A 28,000-nucleotide genomic window follows, 5' to 3' on the forward strand; every position below is an offset into this window, starting at 1 on the left:
CCTCTTAGTATCCAGGCAAAAAAAAAGAATTATAGAAAACATAAAATTGGTTTTAATTTGATGCAAAAGTCAATAAAACAGTTTGAAGTGAGTCATTGATGAGTTGCAGGGTGAGTGAGGAGCCGTGGTTTGTGCTCAGTGACGCCCTGCATCCCGCGCGCCGTGCGTCCAACCGTGCGTCCAACCGTGCGTCGTAACTGACTGAGAGCAAAAGCAGGACCTGAAGCTGCTGAGGAAGGCTGAGCATCATCTTCATCCTCATCATCCTCAGAGTTTCCAGGAGGACGGAGAAGCTCCTCCATCATGTCCTCGAGAAGGCTGCGGGGGGCACGTGAGCTGGAGGCGGGAGGAAAACGCGCTGCACGAGGCCCCCGGGACGCACGGCTGTTGGTCTGAGGCCGGACTGGGACTGATGTTAGTGGATGATGCGGGACAATGAGCGCCGCACCCCGACATTATTCTACGGACACGGTGGCGCGCGCACAGCATCCTGATCCTCTGCCTGTCTGGAGCCTGTGATGTGGATGGAGGGACCACTTCTGATCTTCTGAGCACTGTTGCTCTCACCGAGACCTGCTTCTACACAATATTAAGTATGCCTCAGTGTGTGTACGTGCGTGCGTGCGTGTGCGTGCTCCCAATGCATGTACAATGTCACATTTTTAATTCAAATAAGTCCTCAATTCACTTTCCATTTAATGTATTTGGAGGGAGGCTTCTGTGCGCGTGCATGATGCTGGTGCACCCCCCACCACCCTGCACTGCAAAGCAACACTTCTCCTCATTGGAAGGCTTTTACAACCTATAGCTCTGAGGGAAAGGCCATTATTAAAGTGTGTGAGGGCTTTACATCAGCCTGGTTGCTAATGGGAATGAATGCACTAATGGAGCACAGATCAATAATAAAGAAGAAGAAGAAGATGATGATGATGATGATGCCATGGTCAGTTTCCATTCTGCCCTCCTTCATGTGAAGATATTTGATGGCTACACACATGCAGGAAGTCATGGACAGTCAGAGCCAGTGTGTTTTTATTATTATTATTATTATTATTATCAAAGGCAGCAGTAGATGTTTGACTGTCATGTATTTATTTATTTGTGGGCGCAAACGTTAAAGGGAACTTTAAGTTTAGGGCAGGGGTCTGCAACCTGCGGCTCTGGAGCCTTATGTGGCTCTTTGACTCTTTTGCAATGGCTCCCTATATTTTAAACTAATATTGAAATAACAAATAATAATAATGCACTGGATTTTATATAGCGCTATATCATAGACACTCAAACCACACCTGTGGTTATAGTTTTAAATCCCTGGTAAGATAACTAAACCAACTAAAACACTATTGTGGAAGAAAATAAAGATTTTAATAGTGTGGAGGACAGATTCATTTAATCACTAATGTGCAGGTTAAATATGTATGTTTTATGTGTGGCAAGAAATGATCAGTTAGCATGTGTTGATCACATGATCACGTGTTATCAAATTCAAGTTATTTTTTGTTGCCCTTCAAATACATTAACTCAAAAAATAAAAAAAAATATCTTTAATAACATTATTCAATAGAATTTTAACCGTATAGAACCTAGGTTCCCAAAGTGGGGTACGGGTACCCCCAGGGGTTTGCAAATTGTCATAGGGGGTACGTGGATGAAACACTGACAACATTGGAAACTAGAATATGAATAGAGCAGTTAATGCTAGTGGTAGGTTAATGCTAATGCGAGGCTAGTGCTATTACAAGCCTAATGCTAGTTTAAAGCTAAGGCTAAGTGAATGCTAATGCTAGGTTAATGTTATTGCGAGGCTTAAGTTAATGCATGATTAAAGTTAATGCTACGTCAGTGTTCATGCTAGGCTAATGCTAGGTTATTGCTATTGCTAGGCTAATGCTAGGTTAATGTTCATGCTATTGCTTAGCAAAAGTCAACACATGTTAAAGTTAATGCTAGGAAACACCTAAAAACACAGTGACAACATTGGAAACTAGAATATGAGTGGAGCAGTTAATGCTAATGCTAGGCTAATGCTATTGCAAGGTTAATGCTAGGTTAATTTTAATGCTATTGCAAGGCTAAAGTTAACGCTAGGTTAAAGTTAATGGTAGTAAACACCTAAAAACATTGTGACAACATTGGGAAGTAGAATGTGAACAGAGTAGTTAATGCTAATGCTAGGCTAATGCTATTGCAAGGCTAATGCTAGGTTAAAATCAATGCTAAATGAATGCTAGTGTTAGGCTCGTGATATTGCTAGGTTAATGCTAGGTTAATGCTATTACTAGGCTAATGTTAATGCTAGGTTAAAGTTAATGCTACGTCAATGTTAATGCTAGGCAAATGCTATTGCTAGGCTAATGTTAATGCTAGGTTAATGCTAGCTAATGCTAATGCTAAGCTAAGGCAGGACTACGCAGGCCAGCACCTACATCCTTGCTTGCATTTTCTTCAGGCAATGCAAATATTCTAGTTATTATTATGTATTATTTCTCAACAGGATGAGTAAAAATGAGGGACAAATTTCACTGCAGCTCTACATTGTATGACATGATGTTTATTAAGTGTAACGGAGTAGGGGTACATGGCTTCAGGTTAAAGCAGGGGTGTCCAATTCCGGTCCTCGAGGGCCACTATCCAGCATGTTTTAGATGTTTCCCTCTTCCAACACACCTGATTCAAATGATCAACTCCTCATCCAGCTCTGCAGAAGCCTGATAACGATCCTAATCATTTGAATCAGGTGTGTTGGAAGAGGGAAACATCTAAAACATGCTGGATAGTGGCCCTCGAGGACCGGAATTGGACACCCCTGGGTTAAAGGTAAGGGGTACGGGACTGTAAAAAGTTTGGGAACCACTGGTAAAGAGTTTCATACACAATTTTTTCTTCATTGAGAATGTATTTTTTGGGGCTCCAGACGGACTGTAATCCCAGTGAGATGAGGCAAAATGGCTCCTTTGAGAGTAAAGGTAGCAGACTGCTGGTTTAGGGGATAAATAAAGTATTCTGGATCTGTATCTGAGGGGTTTTTTTGTGGCTTTAAAGCCATTAGAGGGCGAGAATGTTTTCATCCTTTAAAGTTGTTTGGTTGTGAACATATAAACATTGAACTGAGAGGATAATGACGTCCATAATGTCGACCCTGGTGAAGGAAAAATGTACTTAATGTATTTTAACTAGAGGTGTCCCGATCCGATATTGATATCTGATATCGGTCCGATATCAGCCAGAAAACCAATATCGGATTTTATCGGACTGCATCTAAAATCACTGATATAAGCTCTCCAATAAAATGTTCTGCTCCAGCACTTCTATCTATAGGTGACTGTGGTTCAAACTCCAACACAGTAACTACTGTTAGTGACTATTGTTTTCTGTTAGAGTGACATCACATGATCAAGCCTTTTCTAACATTCCACACTACAAAATAAGTCATAAAAGTATGTATGATTCTTGCTGATATCGCATCGGATCAATATCGGTGTCGGCCGATACGCAAGGCTGCAATATCGGTATCATATCGGAAGTGAAAAACTTGTATCGGGACATCCTTCATTTTAAGTATATTATAATTTTCATGAGTATATTGAAAATGTACTTACACAAATTGTAAATAATACAATTGTACTCTATTACACTTTATAAAGAATATGTTTGACTAAAAAAACTTTAAATTAAATGTATGTGTAATTTTTAAAATGGTTATTTGAAATTTTATCAAACACTGAAAGCATATTTCAGAAGTACACATTTTAATATCAACACTAATTTTAGGTCTCAACGTATTTTAAGTTACATTTGAGTCTAATTATAAAGTTCTATTGTGCCTTAGTTATTTTAAAAATGTATTTAGAAAGTGTTCAATAGTACTACTGACAACATCATGCACTGCAACCCATTTATTAATTTACTTATTTAGCAATAATTAGTACATTTAAAGTCATATACTGAAAGCATATTAAATGCACTTTCATTTGTTCCACTTTAGCACCTAAAAATACACTTAATTCACTTCCAGTTGAGCTTAAGAAAGATCTGGCGTTGAACCTATGACCTCAGCAGTCAGAGAGGGACGCTTCACATTTACAGTTATACACATTTACAAAATCAAAGATCAATTACTGGAAAAAAACGATGTCAAATGTTGAAATTGCGGCTCAAAAGTTTGCTGTTACGTCCACTGTAAACACTGTCTTATTGACATCATTGGTAAATTTGGTACATTGCATTGTGGGATGTGGAGTCCAGTAGACGGATGCAAAGAAGGCTTTTTACCTCATTCTCACTAAAGTCGATACGAGAGTGTTTACAGTGGAGATTTAATTTAATTTATTAACAGCAATTATGTGCACAATAATGTGCAAAGGATTTAAATCACTGGTTAGTCAAAAAAAAAAAAAAGGGGTGGGAACCTCAATTATTTGTGATTGATATCATGTATAAAGCTGCTGGAGACGAGCATTTAAAGACACAGCGTAGCCTCATAAATCAATAAATCAAAGATCAATTGCTGGGAAAAAAAGATGTAAAAGTAATCTGAGATTATAAACTGTTCTGTAATGATTTATAAAGGTTTTTCATGCTATATTATAGTTTGTTTTGTTTTTTTACGCTATGCTATGCTATGCTATGCTATGCTATGCTATGCTATGCTATGCTATGCTATGCTATTTTGCTTGTAGATTTTTTGTCATATTGTCTGGTAAAAAACAATGAATAAATGATAAATTTAGAGTAAAAAATGTTTTAAGCTAAAGTGAAGCTAACGTGGAAACTAAAGTGAAGCTAATGTGGAAGCTAAAGTGAAGCTAATATATAAGTTAAAGTGAAGTTAACATGGAAACTAAAGTGAAGCTAAAGTGAAGCTAATATGAGAGCTAAAGGGAAGCTAACTTTGAAACTAAAGTGAAGCTAACATAAAAGCTAAAGTGAAGCTAACGTGGAAAAATAAACTCAAGCTGACATGGAAGCTAAAGTGAAACTAACTTGTAAGCTAAAGTGAAGTTAACATGAAAGCTAAAGTGAAGCTAACGTGGAAGCTAAAATGAAGCTAACATGATGAAAGCTAGAGTGAAGCTAAATTAAAGCTAACGTGGGAGCTAAAGTGAATTGAATGACTCCAAAATCATACAAAATTACAGAAACACATGAAATGGAAATAAAATATACAAAATGACCAATGCATCAGGCAAAATTATAGAAGAAGCACAAGCGACCACTAAAATCACAGAAAAATATACAGAACGACAACAAAAAAAGACAAAATGACTCAAAAAATGTACAAAATTATAAAAAACTTAAATGGATAATTTCTGAGATTAAAAACTCTTCTGCAATGATTCATAAAGTTATTTCTAATGCTGTATCAGAGTTTTTTTGTGTTTTGTTGCGTTACACTATGCTGTGCTAAGCTATGTTGCGCTATTTTGTATTTAGGATTTTCTAGTAGAAAACCATGAATAATTGATTAATTTAGAGTGAAAAATGTAAAGTGAAATGATCTTTGAATCATATTTATGTTTTAAGCTAAAGTGGATGCTAAAGTGAAGCTAATGTGGAAGCTAAAGTGAAGCTAACATGGAAGCTAAAGTGACGCTAACATGAAAGCTAAAGTGAAGCTAACGTGGGAGCTAAAGTCAAGTGAATGACTGCTAAATCATACAAAATTACAGAAAAATACATAATCGACTACAAAAACAATCAAAAAGTACAGAAACATATACAAAAGAACAATGAAAAGACATGTATGGGAGGAAAATATAGAAAACGACTTAAAAAATCATGCAAAATTATACAAAGAAAACAAGCAACTAATAAAAAATAACAGAAAAATATACAGAACAATAATGAAAATACACAAAATGACTATCAAAATAAACAAAAATAACAGAAAAATATACATAAAGACAAAAAAAACACAGAAAATGAGAGGAAAACATGCAAAATAAAGCTAAAAAACTTACAAAGTTCCACAAAAACAAAAACAAAGAATAATAAAATTATCAGAAAATGTCAATGAAAGCATACCAAATGTGTTCAAAAACATATTACAGAAAGGTACACAAGCAACTACCAAAATGAAATATACAGAATGACAACAAAAATACGACTCCAAAAATGTGCAAAATTCCAGAAAACATAAAACGATAATCTCTGAGATTAGAAACTGTTCTGCAATGATTTATAAAAGTTTTTCATGATATATTAGAGTTTGTTGTGTTTTGTTGCGTTCTATTGCGCTATGCTCAGCTAAGCTATTTTGCATATAGGATTTTAATCATATTGTCTTGCAGAAAACAATGAATAATTAATGAATTTAGAGTGAAAAACGTAAAGTGAACCAATCTTTGAATCATGTTTGTTGTGTTTTAACCTCTGACCTTATTAATAAAACAGTATCAGCATAAGTTTAACTGTCACCCATGTGAAACCCGTGTTTAGTTTTAGTGGCAAATGGTTGAAAAACCCAAAAGAAAAAGCGTCTGCTCATCAGCCACTAAAAGCTTTACACTTAAGACAGGCTGCCGGGTCTTGTCGGAATTTTGTGTGACTCAGCATTTCTCTGAGTGTGCTGCACAACTGAAACCAGATCCCAACCCTTTCTGAAGTGGAGAATCTGCTTCCCCTGAAACAACCGGTTGTAGAGAATCAAAGGATAATCAGATCATGTCCAACGCCTACTCTGAACATTCCTCTGTCACACATTCTGCTGCTGAGTTGATTGGAATTTTTAGTCCCTATAGGAAAAATGCAAATCGATCCTGTTCGATCAATGAAACGTGTTGTATATTGACTTGTGTTCGATAGAATTTACTTTCCCTTCTTCAGTTTATTGCAGCATCAATAGGAAGTCATCAGTGTAGAACAGTGGTTCTCAAAATTTTCATCCCTTTCCATTTAATCCATAAAGTCAGCAAAATGATGGTCCATTGTTCTATGAATCTGTGATAACCACATTTATTTATTCATCTGAATAATATCCACTGTTATCCAGGAACGTTTATTATTATTATTATAGTCATCTTAAAGATGGAAATTCTTGTTTTAATCAGAAATAAAATGGATCAAATGTGAGAGAAAAAGTGGTAAAAAAGGGTTCAAAGTGTCAACACTGGAACAATTGTTTAAACTGGCAATAAAATGGGCATGACAAATCACGAATATGGTTAAATTGGCAAAAAATAAGCATTAAATATGGAGAAAAGAGGTTAAAAGTGACAATAATGGGTCAACATATGCAGAAATAGGTGGGAAAAAGTGGTGGAAAGTGCTGAAAATGTCTTGGAAGTGGAAAGAATGTGCAGAAATTTGATGGAGAAGTGCAAAAATGCATTAAAAGTAGCAAAAATCCGGCAAGAAAAAGTGATTAAAATAGGTTAAAATATGGAAAGTTTGGTGTAGTTGCAGAAAAAGGGTGAAATGGGCCCAAATTGTTCAAAAAAATATTTGTCAATGTGTCTTCATAGCCTATTCGTCATGGCAGAGAAAACGTTGGAGCAGGGCTCCGTCAGCATCCCCATGGAGGAGACCAAGCTCCAGTGTGGGGCCCCCCCAGAGGCCCCACTGCTCACGCACCTGAAGAAGGTGGAGAACCACATCACCGAGGCTCAGCGTTTCTCACACCTCCCACGCCGCTCCACCGTGGACCTGGAGTTCACCGAGCTCTCCTACACCATCCGAGAAGGTCCCTGGTGGAAGAAAAGAGGTACACACACACACACACACACACACACACACACACACGGAGGAAAAACACACTAAACGATCACAAAACCCACACAAAAATGTATTGTTTATTTATCGAGATGAATAAAATCAATTAATTTTATTGCTCCATCCCATACACCATCTTCTGGGTTCTGAATTGCCCTAAAATAACATAAATAAAGCTATTTGAATCTGAATCTGAAAAAAAAAAAACACAGAACAATATATTAAAATGATAATACACAAAAATTACATAAAAATACACTAAATGACTCAAAAAACATTCAAAAGACAGTCAAAAGACAACAAAAAAACACAAAATACACAATAGGATAACAGAAAAACAAAAAATGACTTTAAAACAATCAGAAAAATATAGAAAATTACATAGAAACACTCAACAGAATAACAACAATAAAGAAAATTACTACAGAAATATCAGAAAACGATAACAAAAGGACACCAAATTGCTTTGAAAAAAACAAATTACAAAAAAGCACACGAGCGACTACCAAAATAAAATATACATATAAAATTACTCTAAACATCAGGCAAAAATACAGAAAAAACACAAGTGGCTACTGAAATACACAAAGATAAAGGAAAAATATACAAAACGACAACAAAAATACAAAATATTACTACAAGAATCATACAAAATTACAGAAAAATACACAGTCAACAACCAAAATAAACAAAAATAATCATGACTCCAAAAACCTACAAAATTATTAAAAATACAGAAAAAGTACACAAGCAACTACCAAAATAAAATACACAAAAAAATAAATACTGTATCTACAAAACTCCAAAAATGCACAAAATTGCAGAAAAACACAAAAGGATAACAAAAATGACCACTAAGACTGGAAAACTATCAGAAAAAATTGCAAAAATACACGAAACGACTTCAAAATCATACACAATTACAGGAAATACATAATCAACTACCAAAATGAACTTAAGTAAAACAAAAACACATGGAGGAAAATACACAAAATTACAGAAAAATATACAATCGATTATGAAAATAAAAAACTATAAATATGACTCTAAAAAACACAAAAATAAAAGAAAAATATATAAAACGACTACAAAAATACACAAAATAACTCCAAGAATCATGCAAAATTACAGAAAAATACACAATCGACCACCAAAATAAACAAAAATAAATATGCCTTCAAAAACCAAACCTAAAAAAGTATTAAAAATACAGAAAAGTACACCAGCGACTACCAAAGTAAAATATACGAAAAACAAAAATATACAAAATGACAAAAAATCATGCAAAACATCAAAGCAAACACTAAAATCCTTTGTTGTTTCCTGTATTAATGCTCTTATCGCTCATTATTCTAAATACTGACATGAATGTTGATCATGTGACCCTCAGACCAGACATATTTCTGTGATAAAAGTTGTGCGTCTCTGGCCCAGAGGAACCAGAGCTCTCACTGTGCTGATTATTGGCTGAAAGGCAGGATTTCCCTTTAATGCACTCAGACCTTTTTAACTCTCAGGACACATTATTTTTCCTGCTTCCTTTTATTTTCCCGACATGTTGTTCGTGAACAGCGTTGCAGCCTCAGCACAGCTCATACTCAGTCAATCGTTCACACTCTACAGTCTCCGTGTTGTGTGCTGATAGTGAGTCAGGCCCATGATTGATCTGTGCACAAAGCATTGGCATCACGTGCACCGCCTTCAATCAAACGGAGCCTCCCTCTGCAAACACACACATTCTGTCCACAAAACCTTTGTCCACCTTCTGTAAACGTTATTCCACAAAAACACTGCTGGGATTGCAGATTGTGATGTTTTCAGTGTTGTGCAATATTGCTGTGCATTATGAGAGCCTGCTGCAGAGAAACTGGACCTAATGTACTGATTGTTGTACACCATTAATGAGGAAAACTGTTATCAGGGCTAAGATCAGTGATGCAGGTTTCTTTTATTTGTGCATATTCTTAGGCTGTCCCTTTTATTTAACGTTTACATCTCAAATCATTCAAAGATAGAAAAGTTTCCCCAAGTTCTTCTTCGGGTATTAAAACATAGGCAACTCTAAAACAGCGGGGGCCACAAAAATGTCATTGTATCTGATCCGAGGGCCACATTATCAATATTTATGCTAGGCTCAGTATTTAGAATAATGACTGATCTGAGCTTTGTATTTTTCTGTTCTTTTGTCAGTTTGTAATCATTTTGAGTGTTTTTTGAGTTGCTATGTGCATGTGTATTTTTTTGTGTGTGTGTTCTTGGAGTAATTATGTGTATTTTTCTGTCATTTTCTGCACTTATGTTGTTGTTTTGTGCATTTTTGGGGTCACTTTCTCTATTTTTCTGTTGTTTTCTATATTTTCCTGTCTTTTTGTATCATTTTGTTGACTCTTTGTGTGTCTTTGGAGCTATTCTGTAATGTGTTGTTGTTTTTTTTGTTTTCATAGTGATTTTGTTTGTTTTAAGTGGTTGTTGTTTCTGCCTTTGTTGTCATTCTGTGTATTTTTGGAATTTTTGTGTGTATTTTTGTGTACTTTGTACATTTTGCTGTCCGTTTGTGTGTTTTGGGAGTTATTTTGTGTATTATGTTGGTCTTAATATTTCTTCCAAATTTTTAAAATACAATTTTTGGGGAATTGTTTTGGGGGCCGCTCAAAATTAGACCAAGGGCCACAAATGACCCCCGAGCCGCCAGTTGCTTATGTCTGATTTATGCTGCCAATGAATTCAGGTGAACCACCTACAAATGTAGCAGCATAGAGTTCCCTACAAAATAAAAGCACATCATACGACTCGATTGCATTGCATTATGGTCATAGCAATTTACAGTTTACACACAAGCATGCAGGATTACTGTAAAAAAAATAAAGCTAATTTTCATTTATTAACAACAGTTTTGTGCACAATAACTTACAAATCACTCAAATCACTGTTTAATGAAAAAGGGGCGGTACCCTAGATTATTACTGATCAGATAGACACATTGTAGGCCTTGTAAATCAATACATTTATCAGAATTTGCTAAAAAATAATAAATTAATTTAAAAAAATTCCGATCAAAAGTTTGTTTCCATCTCCACTGTAAACACTCTATGATAGACTTTGTTGGTAAAGTTTGGTGCATTGCATTGTGGGATGTGGAGTCCTGTAGACAGATGCATAAAAGTGTTTTTAATTCTTTCTGACTGAGATGTGTTGTATTTAACCCAAAAAAGTTTGACAAAGTGACTTCCCAACACATTTCTGGTGTTTTCCCTGTAAGTTGTGGCAAAATAACGGTGGAAATCTTGAAAAGATCAGAAATGAGTTGCTTGTTGAGTGAAGTGACATCACGGGAACAAACTAGAACAAAAATGTAGTCAAACCAATCACTGTCCTCCTCGTCTGGAGAAGAAACACAAGAAATCACAGTAATTATGATGTAAAAACACTTCTAGACATCCATCTACAGGACTCCATGTCCCACAATGCAACGCACCAAACTCTTTCAAACAATGTCAATAAAGCAATTGTTTACATAGTGCAGCAGATTAGTAAAATAATTGTTCACTTTGGTATAAAAGCATGAAATTTGGCACAGACACTCTCTAAGGAACACTATTTTGGAAAAATATGCAAAATTCAATATGGCGGCCATTTTTCAAGATGGCCGCCATTGTTATTCAATGGTTATTATATAACCCAAAAATGCTCGGATCGGGCTAAACAAGGTGTCAGCAGAAAGGTATATATATGTGTGTATATATATATATATATATATAATATGCCATTAATCTGCTGCACTAACAGTGGAGATGAAAACAAAATGTTTGAGCATCATTTTTTAAACTTTTACATCTTTTTTGTTTCCCAGCAAATAATCTTTGATTTATTGATCTATTGAAAACTGCTACAAAGTGATTGATACACTCATTAAAAAAATGTGTGTGAGTATTTGTCAGTAGTTTCTTTGTGATTATCACACCTTTAAAATCACGTGTTTTTTATTCTATTTTATTAAAGTCGTCATTCACAGTAGATTAAACATGAGAGCTTCATCATAATGTGTGTGAGGTCATTTCAGTTTGTGAATCATTGTTAGTCCAGAGTGAGTCATCATTCTAAATGTCCACATGTCTTTGTTGTTGAAGGAGAATAGAGAAACAACAGCAATGATACGTTGACTTTCTTCTTCTGTGGTAAACGCCATCAGAGGTTTAGCTGATTTACAACCTTTAAACTTATGCTAACGTTCATCACATTAATCCTTTTTATTTAGTGTAGCTATTATTCATCAAACTCTTTTTATGTTTTAATAACAGGGAAACCTGTTATAGTGCAGGATTTTGTTCTTTAGACTTTCAAAATAAAGTCATAATAGCACGAGAAAAAACTTAGTCATAAAAATACAACAATTAAAAATGTATTATAAAAAACTTGCAGTATTATGAGAATAAAGTAATAAAAAAAATAAGTATAATATAGTATATATGTGTTATTACAAGAATAAACTTGTATTATTATAAGACAAAAACTTGTAAAATTACAAGAAAAAATTTGTAAAATTACAAGAAAAAACTTGTAAAATTACAAGAAAAAACTTGTAAAATTACAAGAAAAAACCTGTAATATTACAAGAATTAAGTCATAAAAATACAAGAAAAAAATCTTGTATTATTACAAGAATAAACTTGTATTATTATAAGACAAAAACTTGTAAAATTACAAGAAAAAACTTGTAATATTACAAGAAAAAACTTGTAATATTACAAGAATAAACTTGTAATATTACAAGAAATGTGATGTGATTTTCATTTTCTCTGTTTTTGTTCTGATTATGTGTGATTTTGGAGTCATTTTGTTCATTTTTCCTCTCAGTTTCTGTATTTATTGGTTGTTTTCGATATTTTTCTGTTATTTTTGTTCATATTTGTGGTTGTTTTTTTGTGTATTTTTACTCTGGTTTTGTGTGTTTTCTGTGATTTTGCACGTCTGCTTTGGTGACCGCACCAAACTAGGCCAAAGGCCGCATGCGGCCCTCGGACCGCCAGTTGTTCACATAAGATGTTATAATTAAGGCACCTACATTTTCCAACATTTACTGTAAGTCTTTGTGCGTGTGATTCACCTCCGTGCTCCTTATATAGACAATGAAGCGCTCACAAACGTGCACGCTCACAAACGTGCACGCTCACATAGATCAGATGGTTATCGTGCACACGCCCTACAGCAGTGCCTTAGATCATCAGTATGCAGCAGCAGCAGTGCATGGTGGAGCATGGGAGGAGCTTTTCCAGTCTGAGTCTGAGTGAGTGCAGGTTGTCTGATGCAATGGAGCAATGAACAGGGATGGGCAACAGGGGGTCCGGGGGCCACACACGGCCCCACATTTGATTTTATGTGGCCTCCAAAACAAGCAATTACAGCGACACTCAACACAATTCACAAAAATACGTAGTAAATTACAAATAAATGCACTAAAAACAACAAAAATACACAAAAAGATTACATAGTTATACAGAAAGACTGAAAAATATACAAACGAACAACAGAACTAGATAAAATTACAGAGAAAATACATAAAACAAAAGAAAAATATGATAAATAAATTAAAAAACACAACAACAGACACAAGACATCAACAAAAATACACAAAATAGCTCAAATAAAAAACAAAAAAATGACATCAAAATGACACAGAAAGACTACAAGAGAACAAAACATCCACAAAAATACACAAAATGACAAATAAATGGGAAAAAATGTCAACGAAAACACACAAAAGATCACAATTACACAGAAAAACTGAAAAATACACAAAACAACAACAGAACTCGATAAAATTGTGCAGAAAATACACAAAACAAAACAAAACAAAAATGTAATAAATAACAAAACAAAACAAAACAGATCCACAAGCCATAATCAAAAATACACAAAGTGCCAGCACAAATACACAAATGGCTGGAATAAAATAAACACAACAAATTACAAAAAATTTACACAAAATGACAATAAACTATACAAAAAGACTACAAAACCACAAAGCATCCACAAAAATATGCAAAATGAAATGAAAAATGTCAACAAAAATGCACACAAAAAACAATAAAAGTTTACAAAGTTATACAAAAAAGAAAAAAAATACACAAAACAAAACAAGAATATAATTACATTTTAAATTAAACTGACAAAAAAGTACACAAAATTACATCAAAAATATGCAAAAGCACAAAACAATTAATAAGAGCAACAAAACTACAATAAATGACTTCAAAATTACATAAAAGGAAAGAAGAAGGACTTCAAGAACACAAAACAACAACAGAAATACAGAAAATGCTTCCAAAGAAATCACAAATTCACAACAAAAACATAAAAAAAATACCTTGTTGGGTTCAAAATCCTGAAAGAAAGAAAAAATCCCCAAAAGTTACAGTAGAACAGATGACTCTAAAAAGCATGTGTTTATCATGTATTTATTGTTTGTGTGACAGGTTACAAAGCTCTGCTCAAGTGTTTGTCAGGACGTTTTAACAGCAGAGAGCTGATTGGAATCATGGGTCCTTCAGGAGCTGGAAAATCCACGTTGATGAACATTCTGGCAGGTTACAGGTGAGGCTGGGTCTGTGTTAGTGGTGCGCAAGCAGGGGTTCCCAACCTTTTTCTGTCCACGACCCCTGAAATAAAGGTCCCAGAGAGCGGGGACCCCCACTGTAGCTGAAGGTGGTTGAACACAGACATAACATTGGAGACAGGACCATCTATAAGGGGGAATAATGGGGAGAGATTTTTGGGGTCCATCCATAAAGTCAGTAAAATAATGGTCCATTGTTCTATGAATCTGTGATAACCACATTTATTTATTCATCTGAATAATATCCACTGTTATCCAGGAATGTTTATTATTATTATAGTCATCTTAAAGATGGAAATCCTGGTTTTAATCACAAATAAAATGGGTTAAATTTGACCAAAAAATGGTGGAAAATGTGGTGAAATGGGATTTTAAAAACCACAGAAATTTGCAAAATTTACAGAAAATATGGAAAAAAGGATTCAAAGTGTCAATATTGGAACAATTAGTTTAAACTGGCAAATAATGGGCAAATTGGCAAAAAATAAATAAACATGAAATATGGTGAAAAAAGGTTAAAATGACCAAAAATAGTGGAAAAGGTGGTGAAATGGGATTTTATAAACCACAGAAATTGGTTAAAAGTTGCAAATTAGAGTGGACAACAACAGACTGAAAAAGTGGTAAAAAAAGTGTCAATATTTGCTTAAAAGTGGCAGAAATGGGGAGAATAGGGAGTTAGAGGTAATCTAATTTAAAATGTAGGAACAATTAGTTTAAACTGGCCAACCCTGAATGTGGTTAAATTGGCAAAAGTAAGCATTAAATATGTGTAAAAGATGTTAAAAGTGACAATAATGGGTCAAAATCTGTGACATTAGGTGTAAAAGTGGTGGAAAGGGTTTATAAGTGCTGAACATGTCTCTAAAGTAGAAAAAATGTGCAGAAATATTGGAATTTGATGGAGCTATGTTGGCTATATGTAGCTATGTTAGCTGTGTAGCTATGTTAGCTGTGTAGCTATGTTAGCTATGTAGCTATGTTAGCTATGTAGCTGTGTAGCTATGTTAGCTGTGTAGCTATGTTAGCTGTGTAGCTATGTTAGCTGTGTAGCTATGTTAGCTATATGTAGTTATGTTAGCTATGTAGCTGTGTAGCTATGTTAATATAGCTATGTTAGCTATGTAGCTGTGTAGCTATGTAAGCTAGCAAAAATGCATTAAAAGAAGCAAAAATCTGGCAATAAAAAGTGATGAAATAGGTTAAAATATGGAAAGTTTGGTGTAGTTGCAGAAAAAGGGTAAAAATATGCAAAAATTTGCTCAAATTGTTAAAAAAAATATTCTTGCTTTCAGCATCTGGCGACCCACTCTCAGTGCTTTACGTTACGACCCCAAATGGGATCCTGACCCTAAGGTTGAGAACGCCTGGTGTAAAGTACATGTTTGTATGAATGTGTGTGTGTGTGTGTGTGTGTGTGTGTGTGTGTGTGTGTGTGTGTGTGTGTGTGTGTGTGTGTGTGTGTGTGTGTGTGTGTGTGTGTGTGTGTGTGTGTGTGTGTGTGTGTAAACAGGGAGACGGGGATGAAGGGAACCATCCTAGTGAACGGGAGGGCTCGGGACCTGAGGACCTTCAGGAAGATGTCGTGCTACATCATGCAGGACGACATGCTGCTACCTCACCTCACCGTGAGGGAGGCCATGATGGTGATGTCATCACCTCGGGGAGGAGCACACGCTCAGTGTTGAATACTGACTCACTAAATTTCTGTCTGTCCTCCAGGTTTCAGCCAATCTCAAGCTGAACGAGAGCATGCAGGTCAAAAAGGAGCTGGTGAGTGTCTGATCTGAGCGTCACATGATCAACATTCATGTCAGCATTAGAATAATGACCATACAGAGCATTAATACAGGAAACAACAAAGGTATTTTCTGCATTTTTGTTTTCATTTTGTATTTTTTTTTCTCATTTTCTGTATTATAGTCATTTTGCTTGTTATTTTGTATATTATTATTTTATTTTCTGTATTTTAGCTGTGCTTTTGTTGTGTTTATATGTGATTTTGGAGTCATTTTCTGTATTTTTGTTGTCATTTTGTATATTTTTGTTGTGTCTTTGTTTATTTCTTAGTATTTTGTGCATTATTGTTGTCATTTTGTTCATTTTTTTCTCTAATTTTCAGGGTTTTTGTGTGATTTTGGAGTCGTTTTGCTTGTTGTTGTCATTTTGTATATTTTTGTCTTATTTTCGCTGTGTATTTGTTTATTTTTGAGTAATCTTGTCCATGCTTGATGTCATTTTGTATAATTTTCTCTCATTTTCTGTGTTTTTGTTGTGTTTATATGTGATTTTGGAGTCATTTTCTATATTTTTGTTGTCAATTTGTATTTTTTCCTCAGTTCCTGTTTTTTTGTTGTTTTGAATATTTTTCTGTTATTTTGTTTACAGTTGTAGTTGTTTTTTTTTTTGTTTTTGGAGTAATTTTGTGTATTTTTGCTATCATTTTGTGTGTTATTAATTATTTTTGTGTATTTTTGTTGTTTTTTTAGTGTATTTTTTGTCATTTTGCTTCTTTATTTTCCAACTTTTTAGTCTTTGTGTGTTTGAATCATGAAAAAACATTGGCTGTAAATGCACTGAGGTCATGCAGGTCATTAGAGACGATCCGGTGTGTGTGTTATTGTGTAATTGTGTGTAATTGTGTATTATTATGTGTTATTGTGTGTAATTGTGTATTATTTGTGTTATTGTGTATTATTGTGTGTTATTGTGGTATTGTGTGTCATTGTGTGGTATTGTGTGTCATTGTGTGTCATTGTGTGTTATTGTGTGTTATTGTGTGTTATTGTGTTATTGTGTGTTATTGTGTTATTGTGTTATTATGTGTTATTGTGTGTTATTGTGTTATTGTGTGTTATTATGTGTTATTGTGTGTTATTATGTGTTATTGTGTGTTATTGTGTTATTGTGTATTATTATGTATTATTATGTGTCATTGTGTATTATTATGTATTATTCTGTGCTATTGTGTGTCCTTGTGTGTTATTATGTATTATTATGTGTCATTGTGTATTATTATGTATTATTATGTGTTATGGTGTGTTATTGTGTGTCATTGTGTGTTATTATGTATTATTATGTATTATTATGTGTCATTGTGTATTATTATGTATTATTATGTGTTATTGTGTATTATTATGTGTTATGGTGTGTCATTGTGTGTTATTATGTATTATTATGTGTTATTGTGTATTATTATGTATTATTATGTGTTATGGTGTGTCATTGTGTGTCATTGTGTGTAATTGTTGACTGTGTCACAGGTGGATGAGATCCTGACAGCTCTAGGCCTACAGGAATGCGCTCAGACACGTACGCTGTCTCTCTCTGGGGGCCAGTGTAAACGTCTCGCCATCGCTCTGGAGCTGGTCAACAACCCTCCTGTCATGTTCTTTGATGAACCCACCAGGTGAGAATGATGTAAGCGTGGTGGTACTACGTGTCACTTCCTGCGTGTGCTGACCTTGGTGTATTTCTGACCCCAGTGGACTGGACAGCGTGTCCTGCTTCCAGGTGGTTTCCCTCATGAAGTCTCTGGCTCAGGGCGGACGGACCATCATCTGCACCATCCATCAGCCCAGTGCCAAGCTCTTTGAGATGTTTGATAAGGTAACCTACAGTACACACAAAGAAAGCAAGCATGACCACCTAAAAATGGAGCAGAAATTCAAAGAACGTTCAAATATTAGACTGCATTTGATATGGACCTGGAATTAAAAATAATATAGAAAATAATGATTTAAAGTGATTGAAAAAAATTATTTCCTTTTTGTTTTTTTTAAGCTTTTTGCAAACAATGTTCCTTTATTTACTAACACTTTATAATTAAGTTTTCATACAGGTGATTAATTTAATTTAGATTTTGAGTTTTAATGTATTCATGAAATATGTTACTTTACGATACATTATGAAACATGATGTTTCTTGTTGTCATGTATATTTTTCTGCCATTTCGTATATTTTTACAACATTTTGTGTATTTTTTGTTGTCATTTTGTATATTCTTCCCTCATTTTTGTGTGTTTGCTGTGTTATTTTGTCATTTTGAGTATTTTTGTTGTCATAATGTGTATTTTTAAAGTCATTTTGTGTGTTTATGTATGATTTTTGGCATCATTTTGCATATTTCTGTTTTAGTTTTGTGTATTTTTACACCATTTTGTATGCTTTTAGAGTCATGTTATGTATATTTGTGGTTGTTTTGTGTAAATTTCTTGGTTGTTTGTGTGATTTTGATGATTTTTGGGGTCATTTTGTGTATTTGTTTTTGTTTTATGTATTTTTATGCCCTTCTGTCTATATTTTCTGCCTTGTTTTATGTATTTTTCTACAAAGTTTACTTCATGTGTGCACTGAATTTCATTTTTGGTTTTCCTAAGATTTCCTGTATTTTTGACTACTTCACTTTGACATTTGTTTTTAACGCCGGCGATGAGTTGGATGAGGTCTGGGAGTTTTAAATCTGGTGTTTTATCTCTTTATCCTGTGTTTCTCAACCAGCTGTACATCCTCAGTCAGGGTCAGTGCATCTACAAGGGCACGGTCCCGTACCTCATCCCCTACCTGAAGAACCTGGGCCTCCACTGCCCCACCTACCACAACCCTGCTGACTTCAGTGAGTCACGTTCTACCACAGTGTGTCAGACTGGTACGGCTGTTGGTGAACTTTGACCTTTCTGTGATCAGTAATTGAAGTGGCTTCAGGGGAGTATGGAGACCTGAACCCAGTGCTGTTTGAGGCCGTCCAGGGGGGGCTGTGCTCCGAGGAGGGCAAGAAGAACTCCAGGGACAAAAGTGACTCCTCGTGTCCCACTCAGTGTCACACCGTAAGTCATTCTAACGTTTACCACTAAACTGGGATCACATGATCAACATTCATGTCAACATTTAGAATAATGTCCAAACTGAGCATTGACACGAGGACCAAACAAGAAAGGGTTTGTTTGTCTTTGTTTTCTGTCGTTTTTTATATTTTTCTCTTATTTTCTTTATTCTTTCTTGAGTTTCATTTTGCATGTTGTACAATTCTGTATTTTTGTATTGTTTCTACGTGATTTTGATGTCGTTTTGTGCATTTTTGTTGTCATTTTTAATATTTCTGTTTACATTTGTGCCAGTAATTGTTTTTTGAGTAATTGTGTGTATTTTTGCTGTCATTTTGCGTGTTTTATGCAATTTTGTCTGTTTTTGGAATTTTTTTTAGTATCTTGGTTATTGCTTTTGCACATTGTTCTGACATTTTTTGCGTTGTGTTGTCATTGTGTGTGTTTTGAGAATATTTTTTACAATTTTTTTATATTGCTGTGTGATTTTTTTGTGTGTAATTTTGTGTATTTTTGGTAGTGTAGGGTTACGTTTTTGTTGTTATCTTTTTGTCTATTTCTTTGTATGTGTTTTGGAGTCATTTTGTGTATTTTTGCTGTCATTTTGCGTGTTTTTATGCATTTTTTTTCCTGTTTTTGTTGTCATTTTTGAGTATTCTTATTGTTCTTTTGTATATTGTTCTGATATTTTTGCATTTTGTTGTCACTGTGTGTTTTCGAGAGTCGTTTTTAAATATTTTGGGGAATATCTTGTGTGTTTTTGGAATGAAGGGTTTTTTGTTGTTATTCTTTTGTGTATTTTTAGGTTTCTTTCTGTGTTTTTAGTCATTTTGTGTGTTTTTATGCGATTCTTTCAGTTTTGTTGCAATTTTTTAGTATTTTGGTTATTGCTTTGTAAATTTTTTAGATTTTTTTTGCGTTTTGTTGTCATTTTTGTGTGTTTTTGGGAGTCTTTTTGCCATTTATTTTTATATTTTTGTGTGTTTTTGTCGTCATCTTGTGTGTTTTTGAAGTGTATGGTTGTAGTTTTTCTTATTGTTATCTTTTTGTGTATTTTTATGTAACTTTCTGTGTTTTTTTAAGTCATTTTGGTGTTTTTATACAATAATATCTGTTTTTGTAGTCATTTTTGAGTAATCTTGCGTTCATTTTTCACATTGTTGTGTAATTTTGTATCTTTTGTGTTTTTGGAGTATTGTGTTACATTTCAGTTTTTGTTGTCTTTTTGTGTATTTTTTTATTCCAATATCCTATTTCCAACGTGTTGTGCCACAGAATGATCACAAAAAGTCCCCCACAGAACCTTAGGTTGTGTTAATTACAGCGTATCATTCCCATGTGTGACTTCAGAGGTGTTTAGTGTGCGTCTTCTGTCGTTGTGTTGTTTCTTCAGGACACAGGAACCCTGGAGAAGCATAGCTTTGCCACCAGTACGTTCACACAGTTCTGCATCCTCTTCAAGAGGACGTTCATCACCATATGCAGAGACGTGGTAAAACCATCACACCAACATTCACAAATGTCTTTGTGATGGAAAGTAAAAATGGCTGAGAAAACAGTGTAAATGACCAAATTATTTAGTTGTAGATATCTCAGTTGGGATGCAAAGAGGTGTAAAATATCTGGCAAATTTCCACCGGAACTTAAGCTTGGGAATTTTGGCAATATTAAAAAAAACTTTTCATGGGAATTATGAATTAAAATTAACCAGAAATTGGGAGTAATTTTAAACCACTGTATTACATCCAAACATAAATATTTGCATCCTTGCAAAAATAATTAACTTTTAAAAAAAACCCAAAAAACATGACATTTCAACAGATTTATTTGGAAGTAGAACTTTACAATTATTCAAGTGTAGTTTCATTAAATTTGTCACCATGGAAGTCATTTTTACTTTCAAATTGTTGAAATAAATCCTAATTTTTCCAAAATCCTGCTCAATCCTCAAATTATTTGACAAAATTTCCACAAATTTAATAAATATTGTCACTGCCTGTCACCTATTGCTTGGATATTGTCGGCGCCTCGTAAACTACGTACGGTACTTTTATATTTATACGCAGGGGTGGCAGACACCATGTAGAAGCCGTTATTAAGTCAGTAATGCTCAACATGTGTCATTATTCTCCAGGAAATCAATTTTTCTTTGGTAATTTTGCAACTTCATTTTTACCCCATTTCAAAAAGTTTTGACCATTTTTTTTCAGACTTGAAGTACCTTTTACCAATTAATATATAATATAATAAGTTATTTTTTACACTTTTATACCATTTTTGTCCTTTTTTTTAAAACTTTTTTTTGACACTTTTCATCCAAATAAGCTAACTTTTGCCCAGTAAATACCACTTGTTTCCTTTTTTCCTAGATTTTGCCTCTTTTTGCTCCACATTTTTGCCCAATTTCACAAAAAAAAACATAGCAAAAGTGACCAGCCCACTTGGCCAGTCCGCCCCTGTTCATACGTATATGTAAGAGCAAAGTTTCACTAATGTTCAATTAGTTTGATATCCTAACTCTGCGGCCCATTTGAGGTCAAACTTGTCCGTATTTGGCCCCAAAACTAAAATGAGTTTGACACCTCTGTGGTAAACGAAGGCTGTAGAGTTGTGTGTGTGTGTGTGTGTGTGTGTAGGTGCTCACACACCTCAGGGTGACGTCCCATCTGGCCATCGGCGTGCTCATTGGACTGCTGTATCTGAAAATTGGAAATGACGCCAGCAAGGTTTTCAACAACACAGGCTTCCTCTTCTTCTCCATGCTGTTCCTCATGTTCGCTGCACTGATGCCCACAGTGCTAACATGTAAGATGCTACGCTAACGTTTAGCTAATTCAGTGGTTCTCAACCTTTTTTAGCCTCTAACCCGCCAAAATAAAAGTCCCAGAGAGTGGGGACCCCCACTGTAGCTGAAGGTGGTTGAACACAGACATGAACATTGAAGAACAGTCATGTGGAGACAGGACCATCTATAAGGGGGATAAAGGGGAGAGATTTTTGGGGTCCATCCATAAAGTCAGTAAAATGATGGTCCATTGTTCTATGAATCTGTGAATATTCATCTGAATAATATCCACTGTTATTCAGGAACGTTTATTATTATTATAGTCATCTTAAAGATGGAAATCTTTATTTTAATCAAAAATACAGTTCCCTCCAAAAATATTGGAACTGCAAGGTCAAGACATTTGGGTTTCAGATCAAAACATCAACATGAGACAATTTACATCTAGATGTTAAACAACTCAGGACAGAACACCTTTTGTTTGAACCCACCCACTTTTCAAGTCAGCAAAAGTATTGAAACAGACATTATTAAATGAACTTAAAGTGAATAACATTTAATATTTGGTGACATAACCCTTACTTACAATAACTGCATCAAGCCTGTGACCCATTGACTTCACCAGACTGTTGCGTTCTTCATGTGAAATGCTTTTCCACACCTTTACTGCAGCTTCTTTCACTTCTGGTTTGTTTCCTCCCTTCAGTCTCCTCTTCAGGAGCTAAAGTACTTTATTGGGTTAAGGTCTGGTGATTGACTTGGCCAGTCTAAGACCTTCCACTTTATCCCCTCTGATGAAGTCCTTTGTTGTGTTGGCAGTGTGTGTTTTGGGTCATTGTTTTGTTGCATGACGAAGCTTCTCCTGATTAGTTTGGAGGCATTTTTCTGAAAATTTCAAGACAAAATTGTTTTGTAGACTTCAGAATTCATTCTGCTGCTACCATCATGAGTTACATCATCAGTAAAGACTAGTGAACCTGTTCCAGAAGCAGCCATGCAAGCCCAAGCCATGACTTTACCTCCACCGTGCTTCACAGATGAGCTTGTGTGTTTTGGATCATAAACAGATCCTTTCTTTCTCCATACTTTGGTCTTTCCATCACTTTGGTAGAGGTTCATCTTGGTCTCATCAGTCCATAAAACTTTTGTGGCTCATCTTTGTACTTCTTTGCAAAATCCAATCTGGCCTTCCAATTCTTATTGCTGAGGAGTGGTTTGCATCTTGTGGTATGGCCTCCATATTTCTTCTCTCTGACTGTTGTCTTTGGGTGTTTCTTCACAGCTCTCACAATGTTTCTATCATCAACTGCTGTTGGTACCCTTGGTCGACCTGTTCCATGTCTGTTGCTCAGTACACCAGTAGTTTCCTTCTTTTAAAGGACATTCCAGATTGTTGTATTGTCTATACCCAATGTTTGTGTAATAGCTCTGATTGATTTCCCTCCCTCTCACAGCTTCAAAATGTTTTACTTTTCTCCCATAGACAGCTCTGTGGTCTTCATGTTTGCTTAACAGCAAATGCAGTTTTCACAGGTGAAACCCAAAGCCAAAAACAAGAACTATTTAATGTTTAAGTAATCAATCTAAAAGGCAACACCTGAGCAACTAGAAACACCATCAGTCACATGTTTCAATACTTTTGCTCACTTGAAAAGTGGGCGGGTTCATACAAAAGGTGCTCTGTCCTGAGTTCTTTACACATCTAGATGTAAATACCATGAAATAAAAGCTGGAGTTCTGAACTTTTGTCTCATGTTTATGTTTTGATCTGAAACCCAAATGTCTTCAGTAAAAAAAACAAAGGAATTGACCTTGTGGTTCCAATACTTTTGGAGGGAACTGTGAGTGACCAAAAACTGTGCAGAAAAGATATTGATACTTGATGGAGAAGTGTCAGAAATGGAAGTAATGTAGCAAAAAATATGGCAAGAAACAGTTATGAAAATACTTTAAAATATGGTTAGTTTGATGTAGTTGCTGAAATAGGGTAAAAATAAGCAAATTTTTCAAAAAATATGTTTAGTTTCTTATTGGGATCTGGCGACCCCCACCCGGTGTATCGCGACCCCAAGGTTGAGAACCCCTGAGTTAATTAATGCACAGCTTGACTGAAGAAGCTCTAACACTGCTGTTTTCTTCACAGTTCCTCTGGAGATGTCCGTGTTCATGAGGGAACATCTCAACTACTGGTACAGTCTAAAGGCCTACTACCTGGCCAAAACCATGGCTGACATACCGTTCCAGGTACTTCCTTTGCTCAGATACTGACGATTGTGGATAGTTTTTCAAATTATTGACCATAGTATTTGTTTCACAGGTCATGTGTCCCATCATGTACTGCAGTATAGTGTACTGGATGACTGAACAGCCTCCAGAAGCTTGTCGCTATCTGCTCTTTGTGGCTCTGTGTACATCCACGGCCCTGGTAGCCCAGTCCTTAGGTCTTCTTATCGGGGCGGCGTCCACATCTTTACAGGTAAGCAAGTAAACATACCAGCATTATTGTTTACATTCTGTGTGACATTTTACACTTGACATTTACACCACTTGGAATCCTTACTGTGCTCCATATTGACACCTAGTGTCACAGAGCAGTATTTAAGTCCCACCATAAACGTACAAAATGAGTCCAAAAACCCACAATATGACCAAAAAATACATCAAATTTACTCCACAAACCCACAAAACAACAAAAACAATACAGATGATTATAAAACAACAAGAAAAAATTCACAAAAATGACTCCTAAAACACAAAATTTACCAAAAAAATACACAAAAGAAGAACATATATAACAACAACAATACACAAAATAAGAGGAAAAACATACAAAATAACAACAAAAAACTGAAAATGACAAAAACAAAACAAAGATGACTACAAAAATAAACAACAATAAGACTCAAAATGACTTAAAAAACACATGAGATGACTGCAAAATAACAGAAAAAAAACACACATTATTAAAACAACCAAGATGATTACAAAATATATTTGAAAAACAAAACAACAAAATTACTTCAAAAACACATGAGATGATAACAAAAATAACAGAAAAACACACATAACAAAAAACTGAAATGATTAAAACAAACAAGATGACTACAAAAAGACATAAAACTAAATGAATAAACAAAACAACAAAAATACTGAAAATAAGATGAAAAATGTACAAAATAACAAAAACCAAGAAAAAAGTTGCTTAATGAAGCATTTTATTCATTTTTCCAAATGTTGTCCTTACATTTCTACCTATAGGTGGCTACGTTCGTTGGTCCAGTCACGGCAATCCCTGTCCTCCTCTTCTCCGGGTTCTTTGTCAACTTTGACACCATTCCCAAATACCTGCAGTGGAGCTCTTATGTCTCTTATGTCAGGTATATTTACACAGATAAATACCAATCCTACCTCTACTAAACTCTTTTTACTCTAAGATTCATTGTGAATCTACTTTAAAGTGATCCTCTACTGTTCTTACAAATGTAGCTTAAAACCCTTGAAATGTACTTATTAGTAGATCTATGTCTAACAAAATATATTATTATGCACCATATTTGTTTTATTTTATTTTTAAGAATGGGACTACTTTACAGTTTTAGAGCCTGTGTTCCGCCATCTTGAAATCACGTGATAGATGATGTCACAAGACCCCACCTCCTGTAAACATTCCATTTTCTATTGGAGTGAAGCAGTCATCCTGATTTTTAAATCATTTAGGCAGCTTTTCAATTTATTTAGCAGCTTTTTCACTCAAAATGACAACTTGTGCTGCTTTTGGTTGGTTTTTGGTTTTATTTTCTTTTGTTTACCAAAAGAGGATAAAACACAACGACTTCTATTCTCAGCATTTGTACATCTTCAACAGTGATTGCTCAATACCTTCAGCCATCAAAGCATGTCAGTGCACTGTTAAAGTCCCTTAGGAGAGCTCTTCTTCTCTGCCTCATTGTCTAATACCAAACCACAGATGATCTAAAAAGTTGCTTCACGATGCTTCACTCCAATAGGAAACAATGGGATGTTTACAGGCAGTAGGACCGTGTGACATCATCAATCACGTTATTTCAAGATGGCAGAACACAGGCTCTAAAACTGTAAAGTCGTCCCATTTTTAAAAGGCAATGAAATGAATATGCAGCATAATAATGTGTTTTGTGAGGCGTAGATCTTCTAATGAGGGCATTTAGAAGATTTGAGGCCAAACTAAATGACCTCTTTTCTCACAGGTACGGATTCGAGGGGGGTAATCCTCTCAATCTATGGAATGAACCGCTCTGAACTGGAGTGTCCAGACCAAATTTGCAAGTTTCAAAAGCCAGAGGAGGTGCTGCAGCTGCTGGACGTGGAGGACGCCAAGCTTTATGTGGACTTCATGGTGCTGGGAGTTTTCTTCCTGATCCTCAGACTGGCCACTTACCTGGTTCTGCGCTACAAAGTCAAGTCAGAGCGTTAAGTCACACAGAGCCAGCCTTCCCCATTCCTCAGACAAATCAAGGTCACACAATTATACGAAAGCTGCTGCACCATTAACCAAACTGTACAGTGGAACATGTGGATGGAAACGGTTGGTTATGAGAAGATAAAAGTGGGACTAGTTTGTTATTCTCTCCTCAGATCCTAATTAGCCGCTAACCTGGCAAATACCTCCAAAAAAGAAAGAGCAGAAACACCTTCCCTCTGACAGAGAAGCAAACCCAACAAAGTAGCAGGAAGCATGCTTCATTAAACCAACGAGGAACCATGTTCACTTCCAACAAGTCGTAGCTTCTCGATCTAGTGCCTAAAAAGTTAATCGAAGGTCCAACACCTGGATCCAGCCAGAAGGGTTCAGTCTAGTGGACAAGGAACCTGAATTCTGTTAGATTTCCACGAATAACCATCAGAAATATGAAATGATCTGAAGACGTCAGTCCAGAGAGTCACATCCAGGCTCCTTTCTCCTGACTGGATCATTTTTGCCAACCTTCTAGTGTACTCAAGACCACAGTAGCCGAGACCAAGACTTAGCCTAGACCAGAATGTATGAAGACCAACACCAGACCAAGACTTACCCTAGACCGGAATGTACCAAAACCAAGACCAGACCAAGGCGTACGCTAGACTAGAATGTACCAAAACCAAGACCAGACCAAGGCGTACGCTAGACTAGAATGTACCAAGACCTCACTATCTGAAACCAAGATTTACCCTAGACCAGAATGTACCAAGACCAAGACCAGACCAAGACGTACGCTAGACTAGAATGTACCAGGACCACACAATCCTAAACCAAGACTTACCCGAGACCAGAATGTACCAAGACTTTTGGGAGATTTTAAAAACTATGACAAGGTTGAACAGTTAAAGAACATTATTTCTTTAATTATAGCTTCCCTGCAAAAATCTCAAATTTTGACAAATTATTGACAAAATTCTTGCAAAAATGTAATTCTCGTATGTATTTCAAGAGTAACTAAACCCCAAAAGCACATTTTTTTGTGCTGAAAACAAATGTATTTGGGTATGAAATAATTCTGTTTCAACTCTTCACATTATTGTTTATAGTATTTTGATGAGGGTTGGCAATGATGCTCGAAAGCAGAGATTAAACGAGGACCGTGATGTTGTTGATGTCTGCGATCAACACGGGATTGAAACTGGAGCCAAAGGAAAGGTTGGAATGATGAGAAGGTCCACAGATGTTCTAGGGGTGTGCATTAGTGTATATCGTGTACTCCGTTTGGAGAAAAAAAAAGGCTGACGCTCGACGCGCTACTCGACGCGACTCTTTGAAATGCTCGTTTGCTCTCGTACGACTCTTTAGCTGCCTCTTTCCTTCGTCTTTCCTTCTCTTTCTCTGCTTTGCTGATGTCTGACAGATCTCTGTGTGTCGTCTAAAACTATGCTAGATACTTGAAATGCTGGCTGGGCAGTTTTCTGTGCCTCTGAACTGGAATGATTTGAGTTTTACTGTTTTGCACACACACATACACACACACACACGTACACACACACACACACACACGCACACACACACACACACACATACACGTACACACACACAGTACATACCAGGGTCGGGGTTAATTA

The 28,000-nt window shown here is 35.5% G+C and overlaps 1 protein-coding gene across 1 annotated transcript; it reads left to right on the forward strand.

Moving 5' to 3' along the window:
* Positions 1 to 27,999, forward strand: abcg4a (ATP-binding cassette, sub-family G (WHITE), member 4a). Its single transcript, XM_028467506.1, is given in 16 exon segments — positions 1 to 593; positions 7,464 to 7,702; positions 14,184 to 14,301; positions 15,837 to 15,969; positions 16,046 to 16,096; positions 17,587 to 17,732; positions 17,809 to 17,932; positions 18,824 to 18,938; positions 19,010 to 19,149; positions 20,540 to 20,638; positions 21,783 to 21,951; positions 24,075 to 24,175; positions 24,249 to 24,407; positions 25,190 to 25,308; positions 26,158 to 26,170; positions 26,172 to 27,999. Coding segments are annotated over 15 exon segments (1,929 nt in total). The 5' UTR covers positions 1 to 593; positions 7,464 to 7,473; the 3' UTR covers positions 26,385 to 27,999.
* The last annotated feature ends 1 nt before the right edge of the window (position 28,000 follows it).

Source organism: Gouania willdenowi, chromosome 14 (genome assembly GCF_900634775.1).
Source record: "Gouania willdenowi chromosome 14, fGouWil2.1, whole genome shotgun sequence".
Taxonomy (NCBI): domain Eukaryota; kingdom Metazoa; phylum Chordata; class Actinopteri; order Blenniiformes; family Gobiesocidae; genus Gouania; species Gouania willdenowi.